Source organism: Pinus tabuliformis, chromosome 2_1 (assembly GCF_031772625.1).
Source record: "Pinus tabuliformis cultivar Carrire ecotype Pingquan chromosome 2_1, CPIR1, whole genome shotgun sequence".
Classification (NCBI taxonomy): domain Eukaryota; kingdom Viridiplantae; phylum Streptophyta; class Pinopsida; order Pinales; family Pinaceae; genus Pinus; species Pinus tabuliformis.
In genome coordinates, this window is record NC_142299.1 from 896,663,652 (window position 1) to 896,684,720 (window position 21,069).

Consider the following 21,069-nt stretch of genomic DNA (forward strand, 5'->3'; position numbering starts at 1 on the left):
GGAAGCCTTGGCTAGAACAAACGCTCTAGAGCCCTAGATAGCTTGGGTAGAGACCGATTTGGTGATGGTTAGTGATGTCTAACCATGAGGTGGAATCACTGGTTGAGGGTTGAGGTGGTTTGGCCTATAGAAGCCCTGGTTTGGTTTTGTTTGATTTGTTTCATGAGATCCCACATTCATGCTTGGAATATGGCGCGGGGGTGATTGGTTGAAAGAGAGATTTGGTTCAGCCCAATCTATGGTCGAGTGGTACGTGGAAGTCCCTGACTTGGTTGGATTTGCATATGTTAATAAGAGTTTTTTTCCTTAGTACTTTCATGAGTAAATGTGCTTGATATTATGTGGCTTTAATGGTTGTTTCCTCATTGATATATCTCTGGTTATTTGTTGGTTATAAGTATGTTTTATGATAGTTATGATGTATGGCTCTTATCATGTTTTGGTTAGTATATGAAATGTTAGTGAATGAATGACCTAATAGATAACAATGCAGCTATTATGAGGAGATATCAGTCCTCGTTGACGATTCTCAAATAAGTATGAGACCACTATACTCAGATTTGTTGTTGTGACATGTAGATTACATGTTTGTGATATGTTTGACGAAATGTTTGTCATGGCTAGTAGGGGTTAGGTCAAGTACTTGTTCAAGTGTTTGCATTAGTACCCTTGTTTCTATGTTATTTATCATTTCTGAAAGTTTCAAGAGGTTCTGGACAATGGCCTAAGTCCTGGCCCTAAAAAAGTGGCACAAAATCCGAGGTCGTTGGCACAAAATTGCCTAAAAAAGGCCACAGTCGCATGGATGCCTTGCTGTGGGAGCAATTGAAGGGCCCCAATTGCATGCATGCCTTGTCACGGGAGCAGCTGAAGCTCTATAGCAGTGGAAAAACAAGTTCTCTTCGGGGTTGGACACCTAAAGGAGTTGGTTGGCTCCTGAAGGTTCTGTAGCTTTTGAGGAAGGTCAGTTTGTGTTGAAATTTCTAACTCTAACCCATTAGAAACCCTTCATGTACTTTCTGATTTATTTCTACCTACTTTTTTTGATTAATTAACAAGTTATTTACCATGTAAATACTGAAAATAAATACAAGTACATGCTCAACACATTACAGAGCATCAATTGAAGGAAACAAAACAAGCACACAAGTGACACTATTGTTTTTGGACCAATGTCCTCGGAAAAACCCAATGCGGGAAAATCAGTGCAGCTATCTGAGGGTTTTATTATTATGCAGTTTCTGAATACAATTTGGGTGCCAGAACCGGCTCACCCAATAGAGAATAATCTCGGCAGTAGTACCTCTCTACTTGGAAGTAGATATTACGGCTGAAACCCCGGATAAACACTCCAACAGCTCCCAGCTCCAATCTGCCCCACGAAAACCCCAGTGTCTGCCTCTAGGGACTGTGTTAGCCCTTCTTGGCCCTGCGTCAACCCAATAACCCCTGTGTCGGCATTTGGAGGCACTGCATCAGCCTCTAGAGCCTCTGTGTCACCCACGCTAGCTCTTTGAGGCACTGCGCAGCTCCTGGTTGCCTCTGCGTGGGCCCTAGCTGGCTCTGCGTGGCCTCTAGCTGGCTCTGCGTCCCTCTCTCCAGGCTTCTACGTTGATTCTCCCGATACCCTTTCTGCCTCTCTGCTTCTGTATTAATTTCCCCTCACTATTGATCACTGATTCTATCTCTCTTAGCAAACCCCGCTCTAGAGAATAGAATGATTGATCACTCTGGTGCATTCTCCAAGTGACCCTCAAGCCTCCTTATATACTTTTCTCGTTGACAAATCAATGGCCGAGATTAAGTCCCTAATCAATGGCTAAGATTAACTCTGGCTTGATCCATGAATTTGGACCCTTCTAACACAATTTTATATTAATACACATTAATATTTTATTTTCCCCAAGTTTAGACTTAGGGACTCCATTAAAAATATTAATTACTTTAATATCTCTCAAACTGTTTAAAATCTGCCCAAACCATTTCTGGGTGTTGGAGATCTCATGTGCTTTAGCCTCTCCACCAATTTTCGTGGCTAGAGCACATCCGATGCTACCCAAAATTCATATCAAAACTCCCTCTTAACGAGGATTGTGCTCTAGTAATACTCCTCACTAAGCATCACCCCAATCCTCTGACATCAGTCCCTATGCTGATGCTAGGCCTGCTGCCCAACATCCTCTGCACTGCTACATCATGTACTGCTACCCATGGCCTACCACTGCCACTGCTGCATTTGTATGACAACTCCTGCAACTGTGTTGCTGCCCATGGCCCTGCCACTGCCATTGTTGCATCTGCACTACAACCCCTCTCATCATGTTGCATCGCGCTGCCCATAGCACTGCCACTGCTAACTGTTGCACTGCAACTCAATTACTAAGAAGTAAGTAACTGATCTCCCAACTCTGACATCTCCATCAAGCTAGAAACACTCTTGATGTTGAAGCTCCCTCTGTCACTGACAAGTGCTCCCTCTCTGACCTCTGCGCTACTGCAACAACTCTGTGCATCTCGCATCGTTGCACACCTTTCTGTGCCATCCTGCATTGGTGCAATACTCCCTTGCTTCTCGCATTGTTGCAGCCTGCTAGCCTCGCGTTGTCCTAGGAATCCTGCACTGTAGCTCCCTCTGTCGGTCCATCCGCATCCGTCTCTACTGACATCTGCTAGTCCTGCTACTCCTCTTCGGGTTCTCGTAGCAAGGTATAATCCAAGAAGTTGGGTACCTCAAGGATCTTGCCCCTCGTCGCCTGTAGTCCGTCTGACTACAGCTCGATGTCTCCCCACTTCCGCTCAAGTGGCATGTAAGCACTCATGGCATAGTGATCATCTATCTCCAATTCTTTCTCCGCCCTTGCTAGCGCAACCTTGGTCTCGAAAGCCTCTCCCTTGCACTTCTTCCTCGGGCACTGGCTCGCATAGTGACCCAATTCCCCACAGTTGAAGCATTTGACCTTGGAGAGGTCCTTCTTCTTCCATTTCTTTTGCTTTCCCTTAGATGCTAGGGCAGCATCCTCCTCTTCCTCCTCCTTGATTCTGATCCCCTTGCCACTGCTTCCCGCCTTGCTTAGCCTTCTGATCTCTTCTTGGCGAAGAGTTGCCCACATTTCCTCCCAATCTGGAAGGGTCGCCCTACCCAGTATGCTCTGGACAAACACCTCCCAGTCTTCTAAGACTGTGTTCAGGGCTGTTCTCACCATCAATTCTTGATCTAGCGTGGCTCCTATGGAAGTCAGTTGATCCCGGATCTCCTTCAATCGACTGAGGAAGGGGTCGATCTGTTCTCCCTTCTGCATCTGGTATGACCGCAGCTGATTTTCTAGTAGCATCTTCCTCTGCACGGAAGTACGCTAATACAACTTCTTTAGGGCCTCCCACATCTCATTTGTCGTATTCTTCTCCGCAATGTGTGGTACTACATGGTCCTTGACCCCTCAAGGATGATGCTCTTAGCCCTCGCCATTGCATCCTCGTACTTATCGTTATCAACCAGGTCAACTGGGACTGCTATTGTCCTCAAGGCGAATTGCTTGAGACGGTTCTTGTCTAGAACGGATAAGATTTTGGCCTTCCAAACTACAAAGTTTGAGGCTTCGTCCAGTCTATCTTGGTCTCTTACCCCGTTCACTGCCATCTCATTGCTCCTCTACTTCCCTCCTGGAAGTTCTTGGTGTGACTCCCTCTGAGCCTCGATTTCCCTCCTGGAAACCCTTCTTCCAATGTTGAGATGCCCCAACTCTGATCGTTAGTGCAGCTGCACCACTAATCTGGATTTCTCAGCTAGAAATCCTCAGTAGCAACTCCCTTCTCCTTGGCCTTGCCCTGTTAAATATTGTGCTGACTACAATACCCCACTAGCTCCACTTTGCAACTTACCCACAGCCTCCTAAACCCCAGCAAATTGAAGGTTAGAGCTCCTCGGCTCTGCGCAATCAGGGACTCGCTGAAATGCTCACCTAGCCAACTGTGTCAACCCTCCCGGTCCCTGCGTGGCTCTGCGTGAGCCTTTTCTGCCCTCCTCAGTATCTGCGTTGGCCTCTTCCTGGCTCAATCTTGATGATGCAAGCACTGCATCACCCCTTCCTTGCTGCTACTCTGCTAGGAACAGCTTTTGTCACTCAAGACAATTGTTTTATGCTGCCACTGCTCTGCTCGGGTGATGTCCTCAGTTCTCCTATGATCTGCAACCTCCCTCTGATACCATGTTGAAATTTCTAAGTCTAACCCATTAGAAACCCTTCATGTAATTTTTGATTTATTTTTGTCTATTTGTTCTGATTAATTAACAAGTTATTTACCATGTAAATACTGAAAATAAATACGAGTACATGCTCAACGCATTACAGATCATCAACTGAAGGAAACAAAACAAGCACACAAGTGACACCGTTGTTTTTGGACCAATGTCCCCGGAAAAACCCAATGCGAGAAAACCGGTGCATCTATCTGAGGGTTTTATTATTATGCATTTTCTGAATACAATCTAGGTGCCAAAACCCGCTCACCCAACAGAGAATAATCTCGGCAATAGTACCTCTCTACTCGGACGCAGATATTCCGGCTAAAACCCCGGATAAACACTCTGACAGCTCCCAGCTCCAATCTACCCCACGAAAACCCCAACGTCTGCCTCTAGGGACTACGTTAGCCCTTCCTGGCCCTGCGCCAGCCCAACGTCAGTGCAATAACTGTTGCGTCTGCCTCTAGAGCCTCTGCGTCACCCACGTTGCCTCTCTGAGGCACTGCACAGCTCTTGGCTGCCTCTGTGTGGGCCCTAGCTGACTTTGCGTGGCCTCTAGTTAGCTCTACGTCTCTCTCTCCTGGCCTCTGCGCTGATTCTCTCGGTACCCTCCCTGCTTTTGTATTCACTGCCCCTCGCTGTTGATCACTGATTCTATCTCTTTTAGCAAACCTCGCTCTAGAGAATAGAATGACTGATCACTCTGGTGTATTCTCCAAGTGACCCTCAAGCCTCCTTATATACTTTTCTCATTGACAAATCAATGGCTGAGATTAAGTTCCTAATCAATGGCTAAGATTAACTCTAGCTTGATCCATGACTTTTGGACCCTTCTAACACAGTTTTATATCAATACACATTAATATTTTATTTTCCTTAAGTTTAGACTTAGGGACTCCATTAAAAATATTAATTATTTTAATATCTTCCAAACTGTTTAGAATCTGCCCAAACCATTTCTGGGTATTGGAGATCTCATGTGCTTTAGCCTCTCCGCCAATTTTCATGACTAGAGCACATCCAATGCTACCCAAAAATTCAAATCAACATTTTGGTCTTGTCATGTCGGTTCCACTTCCTTAACTCTACCTGGGGAGTTGAATCATATCATAGTAACTTTTCATCACATCTTTACCCCGGTGGACTGGTTAACTTGGGTAAATGTGGAAGGAGGGTGTTACAAAGTTGTATCAGAGAATGGTTTTGTTCTCCTTGGGTGATGTCTGGTTTTCGTTCTCCTTGGATGAATGTGTTGTCATATGTGTCCTTATGCTTGTGGTCTATGTGCTTGTTGTGTATGCATGGTGGTGGTCATGGTTGTCGTTGTGATGTCATGCAAAAGTTGATGGTGATGTTGTCGAAATATATTCGTCGTGAATGCATTTTAGTGTTTGTATGTATTGTGTACGCATGTGTGTCATACATATGTTGTTATGCATGCATTGTGTCTGGTTGGTGTTGTAGTTGTGGCATCATGCGTGGTAACTCGATGTTAATTGAGATGATGTCTATATACTGTGATGGTTATGTTTATACCAGTGTTGTTAAAATCGCGATTTTTTCGGAAAATCGCGATTTTATCCCCTACCCGCTTAAATCGCGATTTTTATACCAAAAAATCGCGGCCTTTTTTTTATACTGATTTTTTCGGAAAAAATCGCGATTTTTTCCATAAAAATCGCAGAGGGTCGGGGCAGCGGGCTTTTAATAGGCAAAAACGATTTTTTTTATGTCATTATGCTGTCTGCGCGCGGAGGAGGAGGAGAAGAGGTGAGGGAGAGGAGCTGAAGGGTTTCCGTCGAATTTGGGAGCGAATCCAAGTGGTTTTAGGAGAAATCCAAGACAAGATCACCAATTTGTCCATAAAAAAGGTATGTAGATTAATTTTTTTTTGTTTTGCTTCTATAAAAACTTTGTTTTACATTGTTTTTAAAGAATTTTTTGTAATTTTTCATTGATTTGGGATGGGTAATTTGTTATGACTATGAGAACCAATTTTTTATTTTTATTTTCTCATTTTTTTTAAACATTGTTTATTTTTTTTGAATTTTCATTGTTTTTTGGCATTTGCCATTGGCATTTGGTTGGGTAACTTGGGTTTGGAAATTGGGATTTTGGAAATAATTAACTTGTAATTTTGTAAATGCTAAATTGTAATTTGTATTATGTAATCCTAAATTCCTATTTCCTAATCCTTATTTTTCCATAGGTTTGCAAATTCAAAATTCAAAAACAAACATGCCAAGGAAATTGGATCCTTTCTGGGAATATGGTGAACCTAAAACTCCGAATGATAGACAAAACTTGTATTGCAAGTTGTGTGGAAAGGAGATATTCGGGGGGGTGTACAGGTTGAAGTTCCACCTTGCACAAATCCCTGGACATGATGTGGGGCCCTGTCTAAATACAAATCCTGAAATTATCCAAAGAGCCATGAGAGCATTGGGAGAATTAGAGCACACTAGAGAGGCCAAAGAAGAACTCAAAAGGCAACTAAAAAGGTCAGCTGAAGGAAGTGGGCCAAGTGGCACTGGTTCTACTGCAGCGTCAGTCAATCCGGTAGCTGCATCATCATATTTTGTTCCTCGAACCACACCTGGTTCACAACCAACTATCGGTTCAATGCTAAAAAGAACTGAAAAAGAACAAGCTGACAGGTTGATGACAAAATTTCTCCTCTGGAGTGATATTCCTTTCAGCATTGTAAGGAATAATCCATTTTTCCAACCTACTGTTGATGCTATTGCCAGTGTTGGCCCGGGGTACAAAATCCCTTCTCTTCATGATTTCAGAGGCCGGCTTCTTCAAAATGAAAAGCGTGACTGCACCCAAAGATTGGAGGATTTTAGGGCATCATGGGCACAAACAGGATGCACTGTTATGTCAGATGGTTGGACTGACCAAACGGGGAGAACCCTTATAAACTTCTTGGTTAGTTGTCCCAAGGGGACTATGTTTATCAAATCTATTGATGCAACTCATCAAATCAAAGATGCAAGAACTTTATGTGATTTGCTGGATGTGTTTATTTTGGAGGTGGGTGCAGAAAATGTTGTCCAAGTCATAACGGACAATGCTGCAAATTATGTTGCTGCTGGTAGAATGCTTATGGATAGGCATCCTACTTTATTTTGGACACCTTGTGCTGCCCATTGTATTGATTTGATGTTAGAGGACATAGGGAAAATTCCCTTTGTCAAAGAGATTGTTGACTCATCAAAAAGCATCACAAAATTTATTTACAATCACACATCTGTGCTTAGCTTGATGAGAAAATGCACCAACAACAAAGAGTTGGTGCGCCCCGCCATTACACGGTTTGCGACGAGTTTCATATCTCTTCAATCCCTCTTGAATTCTATGTGGGATTTGAAGAGAATGTTTCTTTCAGAGGAGTGGCGTGCTTCGTCAATGAGCCGCAAACCAGAAGGAGAGGCCGTGTGCAGACTAGTTTCATACCAGGAAGACTTCTGGGCGAGAGTGCAGGAGGTGTGCGCTGTTACTGAACCTTTGGTAAAGGTTCTTCGGTTGGTTGATGGTGAGAAGCCCGCAATGGGCTATTTGTATGAAGCCATGGACAGGGCCAAAGAAGCCATTCGGTCCTACTATGATGATAAGGGAGATGATGGGTTTCAGAGACAACTCCTTCTATTGGAAGTCATTGATGAGCGATGGAACAACACACTCCATCGTCCCATTCATGCTGCTGGGCTTTTCCTGAACCCTGCATTTTCTTATGCATGTGGGTTTGATTTTGATGTTGAGGTCGTGGAAGGATTATTAACCTGTGTCCAGAAGATGGTGAGATCTCCAGAAGAACGTATAGAGATCTCTAGACAAATTGAGACATATAAGATGTCAGGTGGCACATTTGGCTTTGAGATGGCTGTCACTGATAGGACGATTAAAATGCCAGGTATTTTTTAGTTTGTACTTTGTAACTTTGTTTCAAATTTCATTGTCTCTTCAAATTCCATTTTTTTCTTATGTTTATTTAAAATTTTATTTGTAATTTTGTTGTAGACGCATGGTGGAAGATGTATGGTGTCAGAGTACCCCTTTTGCAAAAGCTTGCCGTACGCATCCTCAGCCAAACATGCAGCTCCTCGGGATGTGAGCGCAATTGGAGTGTATTTGAAAAAATACACAACAAGAAGCGCAATAGGTTAACACTTAAACATTTAAAATATTGCAAATTTCCAAATAAATTTTTGAATTCATTAAAGTTTTAAACAATATTTTTTTTATAATATTAATTATTAATTATTATTTCATGAACTTTGTACAGGTTGGAGTCCCATAGACTTAATGACATGGTCTATGTCTACTACAATCTTCGATTGTGGGTGAGACAACTAGAGAAGACACCTGATACGAAAGCCATCTCATTGGATGGGATTGACACCACTGCTGAATGGAGGGTTGAGACCGAGAGGCCTCTCATGGATCCCACTGATGATTGGTTAGTGCAGGATGAGGGGGAGGAGGAGGAGCAGGAGGAGCAGGAGCAGGAGCAGGAGGAGGAGCAGGTGGAGGAGGAGGAGCAGGAGGAGGAGGTGACACTGCCTACCCGGGCTACCACTACCACCAGTAGAGGACGTGGTCTCCGTCTACCTCAGCCTCCTGTAGCTGCTACTACTAGTTCTTCAGCTTCTAGAGCACGTCAGACTCCACTGCCATTTCCACCAGCACAGGCACCAGCTTCTACATCTAGAGGGAAAGAGAAAGTTGTGCCATTTTCTCGCAAGAGGGGCAGAGGAAATCAATAGGATTAGACTTTCATTTTATTGTATATGACATTATGACATGATGAGATACATTATCATATTTTTTGTTGATATTTTGAGGCTGAGTTGGGACTCAGGACTTACTATTCAGGACATGATTCAATGTTATGTGTGATTTTAGCGCTAGAAATGATATTAAACATCTTATATATTAGTTTTTTTATCATATTTATGTGTCAATGTATTTATTTTATGTTGTAGATGGTTTAGATATTAAAAAAATTGAAAAAAAATGAATATTTTTGTGCCAAACGCTTTTTTCCCGCTTTTTTCCGCTTTTTTCCCGCTTTTGTCGATTTTTTCCGCTTTTTTCCCGGCGCCGATTAAATCCCGCTCGCGCTTTTAACAACATTGGTTTATACATGTGTTATGCTAATCTGGTTGATCTTGCAGACAATATATCCTTCCTTGAACTACACTGAGGTACGTTGGTTTGTTTATGATTTGGTTTAGCTGACATGATATACCTTACAGGAAGAGAAAGATCAAAGATGACTAGCAAGATGGTAGACTAAAGCTCATGAGATTCTCCCTATAGATCAGATGAGCTGCGTGGTGAGGGATATTCTCCTGACATAGCAGACACTTTGAAAAGTTTGAAGGCAAAAATAAAGAGTTGCAAAGAAGATAATGACTGAATCATTCAATCAAAAAGTGAGACTTGCTAGGGCACAAGAAAAACAAGCAGAGGTCAATGCGGTGATTCTTCAGAGCTTGTCAGGCTTGCAGAGACAAGGACCGCTTACAAAAAATCATGTGCAGGAGGATAAGACTAATGGAACATATGGTAGTAGGTCACATGGTGGGCACAAGTTGGATAGAGATCACACGGTTAGAGATGGCATATTCTTGGATACACCTGATAGACGAGGAAGTGGACATGGACTCTACTCTAGTTCTATTTCGGATAGGTATCATGGTTATCATCGTTATCATCCTTACAGGAGGAGCGATAGAGGATATTTGTCAGATGAGTTCAAGAAAGCAAAGCCACCAACATTTGATGGGGGAAATGAAGCAGTCACAGGATGCCAAAGCATGGTTGCTTGGGATGAATAAGTTCTTTAGGTTGCATGATTACTCGGCGAACATGAAGGGTAGAATAGCTACATTTAGTCTTAAAGGTAAAGCAAATATCTGGTGGGAAGATGTAAATAATGTCAGAGGTATTCATGACGAGGAGTTGACTTGGAGTGAGTTCGAAAGACTATTCAAGAAGAAGTATCTATCGGAGCGATACTATGATGACAGGGAAAAGGAATTATATGAGTTAAAGATGAGATCTATGACCAATGAGGAGTACACTATCAAATTTTTTGGAGTTATTAAGATATGTGCCTTACCTCAAAAAGGAGAAGGCCAACATTTAGAGATCAATCAGTGGGTTGCCAATAGCATTCAAAGATGGGATTGAGTTTGATGAGCCTAGATCATTGGAGGATGCCATCCGAAAGCTAAAGCATTGTTATGAGCAATCGAAGCGCAGATCAGAGACTAAGCAGGACTGGAAAGGTAATGATAAGTAATAAGTATAAAGGGAAATGGGATAAGAAGCGAACAATACCTCATGGCACAGGTAACAAAGAGAATACAGCACTACCAAAGAAGTTCAATGCATCTAATAGAGGGTAGGGATTTCGATCTGAGGAGCAAAACAAGGGTGATGATAGGAAACCTTTACAGTGTTGGACTTGTGGTGGAGAGCATCGTAGGAGAGATTGTCCACAGCATCAAGGTGGTAGACCACAGATCTACAGTGTGCAAGAGACCGCAGATAGTGGGGGATGTTGGACAAAATATTCCACGGATCTATGCAACATTGGAGAACAGACAGACAGATCACCAGGCGTCTATTATCGAGATGGACAATAAGCTTTGTGATCAAGTTGTTTCTATTTTAATTGACCCTGGATCTAATTATAGTTATGTTAATCCTAACCTGGTGGATAAGTGTGGTTTGAATAAAGAAGTGCATGCATTGGTTAGTGCAGTTGGCTATAGGTACAAACAAGAGAGTTCATCACTAGGTAAAAGTTTGTGCATTTGAATTGAATGGTATGTCTACTTCAGCACATTTGAATGCACTTCCATTGAGATCATACAGTATGTTGTTGGGTATGGACTAGTTGTATCTTCATAGAGCCAAGGTGGATTGTTATGACAAAGCTATTGGGTGTTTGGATGACAATTGGGAACAAAGAGTCTTGCAGGGTAAGAAGAAGGCAACAACAATTAGAATGGTGACAGCTATGCAGGCAAGGCGCAACCGTAGGAGAGGGTGTGTTATTCGCAGTGCATATTTCTAGTGACAAAGATAAGGAAGTTGAGGATGCGAATGTCTTGAGCAGGTACCCAGTTTTACAGCAGTTTCAGGATGTGTTTCTGGCAGATATTTCAGAGTTGCCACCTCACAGGGAAGTGGACTTTTCTATTGAGTTGGTACCAGGGGTAGCACCAGCATCAAAGGCACCATACAGGATGAGCACACCAGAGTTAATAGAGCTAAAGTTGCAGTTAAAGGAAATGTTTAACGAGAGATACATTAGGCCAAGTGTGTCGCCTTGGGGTGCACCAGTGTTGTTTGTGAAGAAAAATGATGGTACTCTCAGGTTATGCATTGATTACAGGGAGTTGAATAAAGTGACCATCAAGAACAAGTATCCATTGTCCAGGATTGATGACTTGTTTGATCAGTTAAAGGGAGCAGCAATGTTCTCAAAGATTGAACTAAGATCAGGATAACATCAGGTACGCATTAAGGAATAGGACATTTACAACACTGCTTTCCGGACCAGGTATGGGCATTATGAGTTTGTTGTAGTTTCATTTGGTTTAACTAATGCTCCAGCTACTTTTGTGTATTTAATGAATAGTGTATTGCGTCCTTATCTAGACAAGTTTTTTATTGTATTCATTGATGATATATTGGTATATTCTAAGAATGAGGAAGAACGTGTTGAACATTTAGCAACAGTATTGAGATTGTTGAGAAAGCATCAGTTATATGCTAAGCTCAGTAAATGCAGCTTCTTTCAGACAAAGGTACATTACTTGGGACATGTGGTTTCCAAGGAAGGCATAGCAATGGATCCACAAAAGATAAGGGAAATCATGGAGTGGGCAACTCCTAGAAATGTGGATGAGGTAAGATCATTCATTGGGTTAGCGGGTTATTACAGGAGGTTCATCAGGAACTTCTCACGGAATGTTTATCCTATTACGTTGTTGCAAAGGAAAGGTAAGAAATTTGAATGGACAGAGGAATGTGCAGCCAGTTTTGAGCAATTTGAAGCAGTTGTTGACAAATGCTCCAGTTCTAAAGATTTCAGATCCGGACAAAGAGTTTGTGGTACATACAGATGCTTGCAAGAGAGAGCTTGGTGTAGTCCTTATGCAAGAAGGACAGGTAGTATGCGATGAATCAAGGAAACTTAATGAGCACAAGCAGAATTAAACAACACATGATCTTGAGTTGGCAGCGATCATCCATGCTTTGAAGATGTGGAGGCACTATCTTCTCAACGGGCGATTCATCTTGATGAATGATCACAGTGGATTGAGATACTTGTTTGACCAACCGAATCTGAATGTCATGAAAGTTAAATGGTTGGCCACGATCAGTGAGTTTGACTTCGGAATTAAATACATTAAAGGTAAAGAGAACAGGGTTGCAGATGCTCTTAGCAGGAAGATACAAGTAAATCATATAGCAGCTATGAGCTCCTATGGAACAGATCTACAGGATCAGATCTTACAAGTAGGACAACGGGATGACAAGTATATGGAGCTTATGCACAGGTTACAGTAGGGCACAGGTGATTAGGATGTGGACTATCATCTCACGACAGATGGCTTGGTCAAATTTAGAGACAGGATATATGTGTCAGACAACAGTGAGCTCAAGAAGCTTATCTTGAGGGAATTTCATGCTAAATCATATTCAAGCCACCCAAATATCAGAAGACATTGATAGCAATGAAAAAGTTCTACTATTGGCCAAACTTGAAGAAAGAGGTGGTTGAGTTTGTTGCGAAATGTTTGAATTGTCAGCAGGTAAAGGCAGAGTGAACATCCAAGTGGTTTATTGTTGCCGATTCTGAATCCAGAGTGGAAATGGGAGGTCATTTCCATGGACTTCATTACGGGTTTGTCGAGGACATCTAGACATCGTGATTCTATTATAGTTGTGGTTGACAGGTTGACAAAGGTAGTGCACTTCATTCCAGTGAAGTCTACATATTCAGCTAATGATATAACACAGGTCTTCATCAGAGATGTAGTGAGGTTGCGTGGTGTACCGAAGAAGATTGTGTCAGACAGGGATGCCAAGTTCACTTCTAGATTCTGGAAAGAGTTATTTGTCGGTTTGGGCACAGAGTTGGTGTTACACAGCAATTTGTCACTGTCCCTGTACTCCCCGTTCCACGATCCTGGAGGACCTCCACAGTGAACCCTACATGCTTTCCCTTCATGAAGAAACTCCCATTATGTCCCTCTTCATGAGCAGAACAATTCCCTTTTGCATCATTTCCCAAAAATCTTTTGTTTTTCCTAGTTTACAAGACTGGCGTTAATGACTCGTGTCCTCCTCGCGCCGATATGTAGGGATTATAACTGTCCTTAGCACCAATCAGAGTGATTGAGCCTTGTTCCAGTCGCGTCGATCCTCTTTCGGAAAGTTTTTAAATTTAAATAAGGAGCCGAAGCTTCCAGCTCTAGAAGCTTCGTAACAGAAGTCTAATAAATGGTTAGGTTGGATGGAGTCGAAGTGATCAGTTTGGGCTCCTTTCCCTTATTAGGATGGAACTACCTCAAGAGATAAGATCTTCTCTCATGAGAAGAGGAACCATCTCCCTTCCATCCATGCTATATAAACCTCCCTTCTTCCCAAGCACAAGCTAGTTCTAATTAGGCTCTGGTTGAAGTTTTGATTGTGGAGTAATCAACAAGTTATTCATAGTTGTAGCTCTCTAGTTGTGTGTTAGGGAGAAGTGTGAATTTGGTTTAGTGTAAAGACTAAAGGGAAGAGCCTTAAAACTACCATTGTTGAAGCCATCATGGAATGCTAACGGAAGTGTGTGGGAACCTGGATTGTCGAAGGAGAACAGAAACATCAAGACAACGGTTGTAATCTCTTCTTGATTTAATATATATGCAACTATCGAATGATTTCCTACATAATATGTCATCTCACATGTTTATGGTTTAATGTTTCTCGACCTATTAAGTAGGTTGAATACAATTTGTCTATTATCACGGTTGTTGTTTGTTGTTGTTTACTTGTTTCAGGTGCTCGAAGAAGGAAACGGGAGATCGTTGGAGCGAGCAAACAAGGTCATCACCAAACGGGATAAGTGTACTAAGAGGTAGGCCCTCTTAATTGGTTCTAACCTAAGGAGATCTTCCATATAATGTCTTGTTTGTGGCTAGACCCGCTATCAGGCTAGAAGAATTGTTTGTGTCCGCACTTAGAATCTTACTTCACCACAAATTGGCGACTCCACTGGGGAGCCAATCATTCTGTTTGCTTGCTTGTAATTTCATGGATTTGTGTGAACATTTCTAGTATCACCATTTCCCTTTAGTTCTGTCTGCTTTGCCTTGTTCACTACTCTGGGTCTGAAATTTACAGTAGCAAGTCTGGTCTCAGCCTTTGAAATTTTTTTATTTTTTCCTTGCATCCTCGGTCAGCGCGCTTATTTCGCTGACAGTCGCGCCGATCAGCGCGATATACTCAGAAATAGTTGCGCCAACCCCCTTCTGGCGCTTGTTGTCAATTAGGCAGTCGCGCTGATGCCTGTAGGTGAAGATTAGGGTTCACCCCAGATCTCGACCAGTGTGTCTTGCTCTCTTGATTTCTACCTCTTAGCTTGTTCTGACTGTGTTCTCCCTGACTAGAAAGCTTCATTTAGCTTGGTTTGTGTGCTTGCTTGGTTTAGCCCACCCTCTGATGTGTTAAGTCTGGCCTTGTGTGAAGTTTTTTTTATTTTTCTTTGAATCCCTCGATTAGCGCTATTTGTCAGTTAGGCAATCGCGTTGATCAGGCCATTAGCACTAGTTGTAGTACTGGTCAGTCATGTCGGTCATGCCTATCGGCGCTAGTTGTCAGTTAGGCAGTCGCTTCGGTCTCTGAGTTAAGAAAAAATCAGAATTTCTCCCATTCCAATGCCAGTGTGTCTTGACCCTCAGACTCTCTTCTTCCGCCCAGAAGTGACTAGGATGCTTTGTTTGCTTCATTTTCAATTGAATGAGTGAAAGAGTCTCGTTTGTTCTCTTATTTCGAGTGTCTCTTTTCTCATTCCGCGCATAGATTACATTTCTTGGTTTGTCAATTGAAGCATTTGTGTGTATGGTTTATTCGATTCAGGGAAGAAGTTGCTTTTAGTTTCATTTATCATGCTTTGGGTTTGATCGATGCTTGTTTGTTCGGAATTGTGAAAGTTTTCATTAAAGTGCTTTATGTGAAAGATTCATTTTGCATTTTATGAAAAGAAGAACATCATTCTAGTTTACTTAAACAAAAATATTGTATTAGTAGCGTCATTGAGAAGCTAGAATTGCATCATCATAAGCATTGGAAATGAAATGAAACTTCTTTTGTTGTTAAGGGAAGATTAAGTGCATTTAGGACATGTATTAGTGAAAGTTTTCATTCTTTGATTGTTGCATTGATTGTGTGGTCTCTATCCCTCAATTAGTGTTAACTTTCACCGAAGAAAGATCTATTTTCTCGTATAGCTACATGTAGGAGTTTTTTCAGATGACAGCAGTAGGGCCTTGAAATTGAGACCTAATTCGAGATCAACTATTAAAATTTATTGAATTAACCTAAGGAAGCATTGAAACTTAACGCTTACATTTAGTGGTCTAGGCTAGAGACGTGTTCCGACGTCTTTAAACCTAGCAGTTGTCGTTTGCTTTGGCATTAGACAATGCTAGTACGGACTTGTGCTCCCCGTACCATCGTGTATATAAAGGGAGACCCCATTAAGTTTGTGATCCTTTATCAGTTGGAAGCCAAGTCTGCCGCCTTGTAAACGTGATACACCGAACACAGCATTCGGGGAGATTGTCTGCCCATACTTCTCGAATCGCCGGGAAGTATTCTGCAATTCACAGTTACCTGGTAATCCTTTATGCCTAGAGTACCCTGAGACTTTTTAAATTTGGAAAGATCATCGAGCACTTGTCCTTTCAAACTCGTTAATTTCGAAAGCGGCTAGAGTCACCTTACATCCTTTTCTTGACTCTTAAAATATGAAAAGGCAAAGTTTTCTTTCAGTGTCTTAAAATTAACTGCCCACGAAATATTCCTGGTTAAAGTTATCTTCCTTAATGTTTCTTTAAAAGTCGATTCTAATGGCAACATTCCTAGAGTCTACCAGTCAAGGGTTCCCCTCAAATGGGAATCCTGGTCCTTTTCCTTCTTTTGGAAATGTCAGTGCTCCTTATATGGCAAGGTTGTCCCTCCCTGGGTTAACCATTGGTTTACCTATCTGGTTGTTTTCGACCTCGGTGATCCCAAGTGTCCCATCTCCTGCCCCGCCATCTTCTTCATTTGAATCACATCACGTTGATTTTAAGGTTTACCTCTCCCCTTCTTCCCATGTTTCTTCCTCTTCCTCTTCTACTTCCCTTGGTGAAAGCTTGAAATCCAGTAACCAAGAGGCTAAGAAGAAGAAGAAGATGATGAAGAAGAAGAAGTCAGATAAGCGAGAGGCCAACTGTGCAGCTATTACTCCAAATGCACCCCCTGTAGACAAACCTTCTGATCCTCCACGGAAGGTCAAATTACCTTGCAACTTGTGTAAGGGTGACCATCTCCTTCGAGACTACCCTGGCATTCCCAGAGTCTTAGAGGTATGGTCTCAAAACCTAAATCAACCATCCCCGTCGACCTTTGGAGATCATGTCGATGCTACACCTTCAGCTAACGATGGTAAGAAGAAAGGGAAGATTAGATTCCCCTGTAGGTTATGTGAAGGAGAGCATCTTCTTCACCTTTGTCCTCTTATGGATAAAGCTTCCAAAGTTTTGGAAAACCTTACAGCTCCTCAACCCCAACTTCTTGTTGGTTATCAGAGGCTTTCTTCTGACCCTCTCCCGGTTGGTAAAGAGATTGACTTGGATTCATCTCTTGCCCGTCCTGCTCTTCCTGAGCGAGACTCTCTTATGTCTGTTCCCGACCAACCATTGGTCAAAAAGAGTGTCGACTTGGCTCCGCCTTCAGTTGTTCACTCTGTTCCCGAAGAGAGTAGTGATCATACTGCTCATGTTCTTCTCGTCTCCTCAGATTCTCATGAATCGAAGAGTGACCCTCCCATCCTAGTTGTTCAGGAGAGTCCTTCTCCTTCTTCTGCAGGGCATGGGGGCAATCATATGATACCCCCACCAAGTAGTTCTGTCGTTTCTTTTGATTGGAGTAAATTGACTGCTTTCCGCCTTCCATCTTATGTGCCTTTCCAGATCACAGTACAAGCCTATAATATGGTAGTACATGGCACTCTATTAGATGAAGGCGCGTCTGTTAGCATCATGTCTTCTACTACTTGGCAAGCTTTGGGTTCCCCACAGCTTGTGCCTGTCACTCAGAATCTGTTGGCCTTCAATGGAGGAACCAGTTGGCCCTTAGGGATCCTTCCAAAGTTCCCTATTACTTTGGGAGGAAAGATTGTCTATGTAGACGTGATGGTAGTCCAAGGTCCGTTAGATTTCAATCTTCTCCTTGGACACGACTATGTTTATGTCATGGGAGCTCTTATTTCTTCACTTTTCCATGTGGTTTGTTTTCCGCATGAAGGGAGAATAATGACCATTGATCAATTGTCGTTCATTGGTCACCAGGCGCCTCCTTTGCAACCATCGTCCCCTATCAGCTCTTGTTTGCAAACAGTACCCTCCCATCACAGGTCAATTATGTGGCTACCTGTTCCGTCTCTGCATCTACTGATGATCACACAGATGGTATAGTACATTATGTACTGGGGGCATTGGAACCCGATCTGTCTATGGTACCAATTGACATGTATTCCTCCTAGAGTGTGGTTCTTCCGTCTAGTGAAGACCTCTTGGGAGCCATGTTCTCGTATGGTTCATGAACAGGAGTCATGAAGATACTTCCTAGTCTTGTGTTAACCTCGTTAAAAAATGAAACAAGGGATGAGCATAGTTCCTTGTCTTGCGGCAAGCTCATTAAAAAATGAATCAAGATGTCCGAGGATAGTTTGTTCCTGTATCAACCTCGTTAAAAATGAAACAAAGGGTGTGAGCATAGTTCTTTGTCTTGTGTCAACCTCGTTAAAAAATGAAACAAGTGTCTCGAGGATAGTTCTTTTACTGTGTCAACCTCATTAAAAAATGAAACAACTCCCTTTTCCAAATCGAGTTTTTGATTAAGATCTCGTAAAATCCCAATAGAGTCTTTCCTAGATCTTGAACATGAACCTTCATTCCATCCACCTAGATGAATGAAATGAAGCTTGGGGGGGGCATGTACCTCGAATTCAATCATTATGTCGGGGGCATGCGAACTTACAGCAAACATAGTTTTTCGTTTCAAGCTTGTGTAAACATGAAACTAAATCCAAGCAGAGTTCTCCATGGTTCAAGCTTGTGTAAAAATGAACCCATGCCCGATTTACATCTCGTGATTGTCGTTTTACTCAGTTGATTTCTGCTTGATGAGCCTTGGTTGTTTTATTCCATCGCCACCATCTCTTTGGCCGATCATATGCTTTCACTTGGTTGTCTTTTCCCTTCCTGAGAGACCGCAGCGATGAGTGGTTTTGTTAGCCAGCCTCTTGACCATTACATGTTTTGAGCAGTTCCATCATTGCCAGAACCAGTTGCTACCCTTTATACCACTCGTTCCTCCAGGACGAGTCACCTTTAAGCTCTTTTTTGACTCGTAAAAAAATGAAAAGATTGCCGAGTATTTTACCCCTTTTGACTCGTTAAAGAGACTAAAATCGGGGGTCTGCTTTCAAGCTCTTTTCCGACCCTTTAAACACGAAAAGATTACTGAGCTCTTATCATTTTGAACTCGTTAACAGATGTGAAACGTTGTGCGCCCAGTACATGTTTACTACTTTTTCAGGCTGGGATGCACTATTTATGAAAAAGGTACTCCTTGACTGAAATGGTCAAGCGGTTCTCTCCAGTATCATTTTCTACCTTTTCGGGCTCGAGAGACAAATGTACGAAAAGGGACCATGTGGAGTTTTCTTTCCGTGTCTTTTTCAAACTCTCTAAACATGAAAAAGATACCGAGTTACACCTTTGTTGGACTCATTAAAATATTAAACGACATCGGATTCGTCACCATGACGAACATGAGCTTCTCCTTCCTAGGGCTCATTAAACTTACTAGGTCGGATTCATCCGAAGGATGGACTTACAATGCAAGCATATGTTATCCCCTTCAAGCTTGCGATTAAAAAATAATTGGGGTACCTACCAGAAATGGTGGGGGAAAATTTGGAAATTCAATCAGTTGTGTCGGCAGCTCACTCTTGAACATGACACTTTCTGCTTCGTGTCAGGTTGGGATATCCTCTTTTTCATCATTGACCTTCCTGGGTTGGGCCGTTTATTTTTGCCTTCCATTTGATCTCTGCCACGTCATCATGACCACCGATCCTATGGATCCAAAAGCTGCCAAACTTCCAGTCGTGTCGCCGATATGTTCAAGAGTTGTCCTTTTGCAGTTACACTTACCTCTGATTCTCTGTATCATCCAAAATCATTTTGCATCCTTTTGTCTCGTGTCGATGATGTGGGATACATTATGGCCCTCCTTCGACATGGTCACTTCCTATCGACTTCAGCTCATTATCCAGGAAGTTGACCGAGAGACTCCCTTCTAGTACCTTAGAGCTTGCATGCCCTAATGGAAAGTTCTTCGCACTCAACGACAAGTTCACATCATTGGCTTTCGATCGGGTGATTTCACGAGTGTTCGACTTCAGTTCTTTTATTCACATTCCATGAATTGTGTTAATAGTACCATGAGGACCATTGTCACTATTGGTGGTTTCTCTCACGCTTGTTAAAAGTTTACGTCATCGGCTACTAATCAAGTGATTTTCTAGCATGTTCGACATCAACACATCTATTCACATGTTAGAATTTGTACTTTGATTGGGTCGTGTTGGAGCGCAAGACCCTGGGCTCAACTTACACATGTCCAGGTTGCAAGGCGGTGTGGCATGATTATGTTGATATACATGTCTCTTTCAGATGAATGGCTACGACCATACCATGAATTGTCATATGTGATCCTTCTCATTACTGGATGGATGCGACCATACCTTGGTTTCGATATGATCCTCTTTATCGGATGGTTCCACCCATGCCTGGATCCATTTACATGATCATTCTCTGGATGGCTGCGTCCATACCACGATTCATGTATCACTTGACAGAGTTTTCAGTAATGTATATGTATCTGTACTTGCTTGCAGATTTTCCGAAGACAGACTCCGATTCCCCGCACTGATTCATGAAGCATTTCACCCCACTCTAGTTCAGCCTTCACGCTTTAGAGGGCATCTGTTACACAGCATTTTGTCACTGTCCCTGTACTCCCTGTTCCACAATCCTAGAGGACCTCTACAGTGAACCCTACATACTTTCCCTTCATGAAGAAACTCCCATTGTGTCCCTCTTCATGAGCAGAACAATTCCCTTTTGCATCATTTCCCAAAGATCTTATGTTTTTCCCAGTTTACAAGACCGGCGCTAATGACCCGTGTCCTCCTCGCGCCGATATGCAGGGATTATAACTGTCCCTAGCGTTGACCGGAGCAACTGAGCCTTGTTCCAGTCGCGTTGATCCTTTTTTAGAAAGTTTTTAAACAAGGAGCCGAAGCTTGCAGCTCTAAAAGCTTCGTAACGGAAGTCTGGTAAATGGTTAGGCCGGATGGAGTCAAGCAGATCAGTTTGGGCTCCTTTCCCCCATTAGGATGGAACTACCTCAAGAGATAAAACCTTCTCCCATGAGAAGAGGAACCATCTCCCTTCCATCCATGCTATATAAAC

The 21,069-nt window shown here is 42.5% G+C and overlaps 2 protein-coding genes across 6 annotated transcripts in view; one reads left to right on the forward strand and one right to left on the reverse strand.

Moving 5' to 3' along the window:
• LOC149203541 (uncharacterized) overlaps positions 1–21,069 on the reverse strand; it is a 216,204-nt gene that overhangs the window by 124,025 nt on the left and 71,110 nt on the right. The gene's annotated exons all lie outside the window — the stretch shown is intronic.
• Positions 7,910–9,246, forward strand: LOC149203542 (uncharacterized). The gene is made up of 2 exons (XM_089403491.1): positions 7,910–8,408; positions 8,532–9,246. The coding sequence occupies exons 1-2, from the start codon at positions 8,281–8,283 to the stop codon at positions 9,010–9,012; spliced, it is 609 nt and encodes a 202-aa protein (XP_089259617.1). The 5' UTR covers positions 7,910–8,280; the 3' UTR covers positions 9,013–9,246.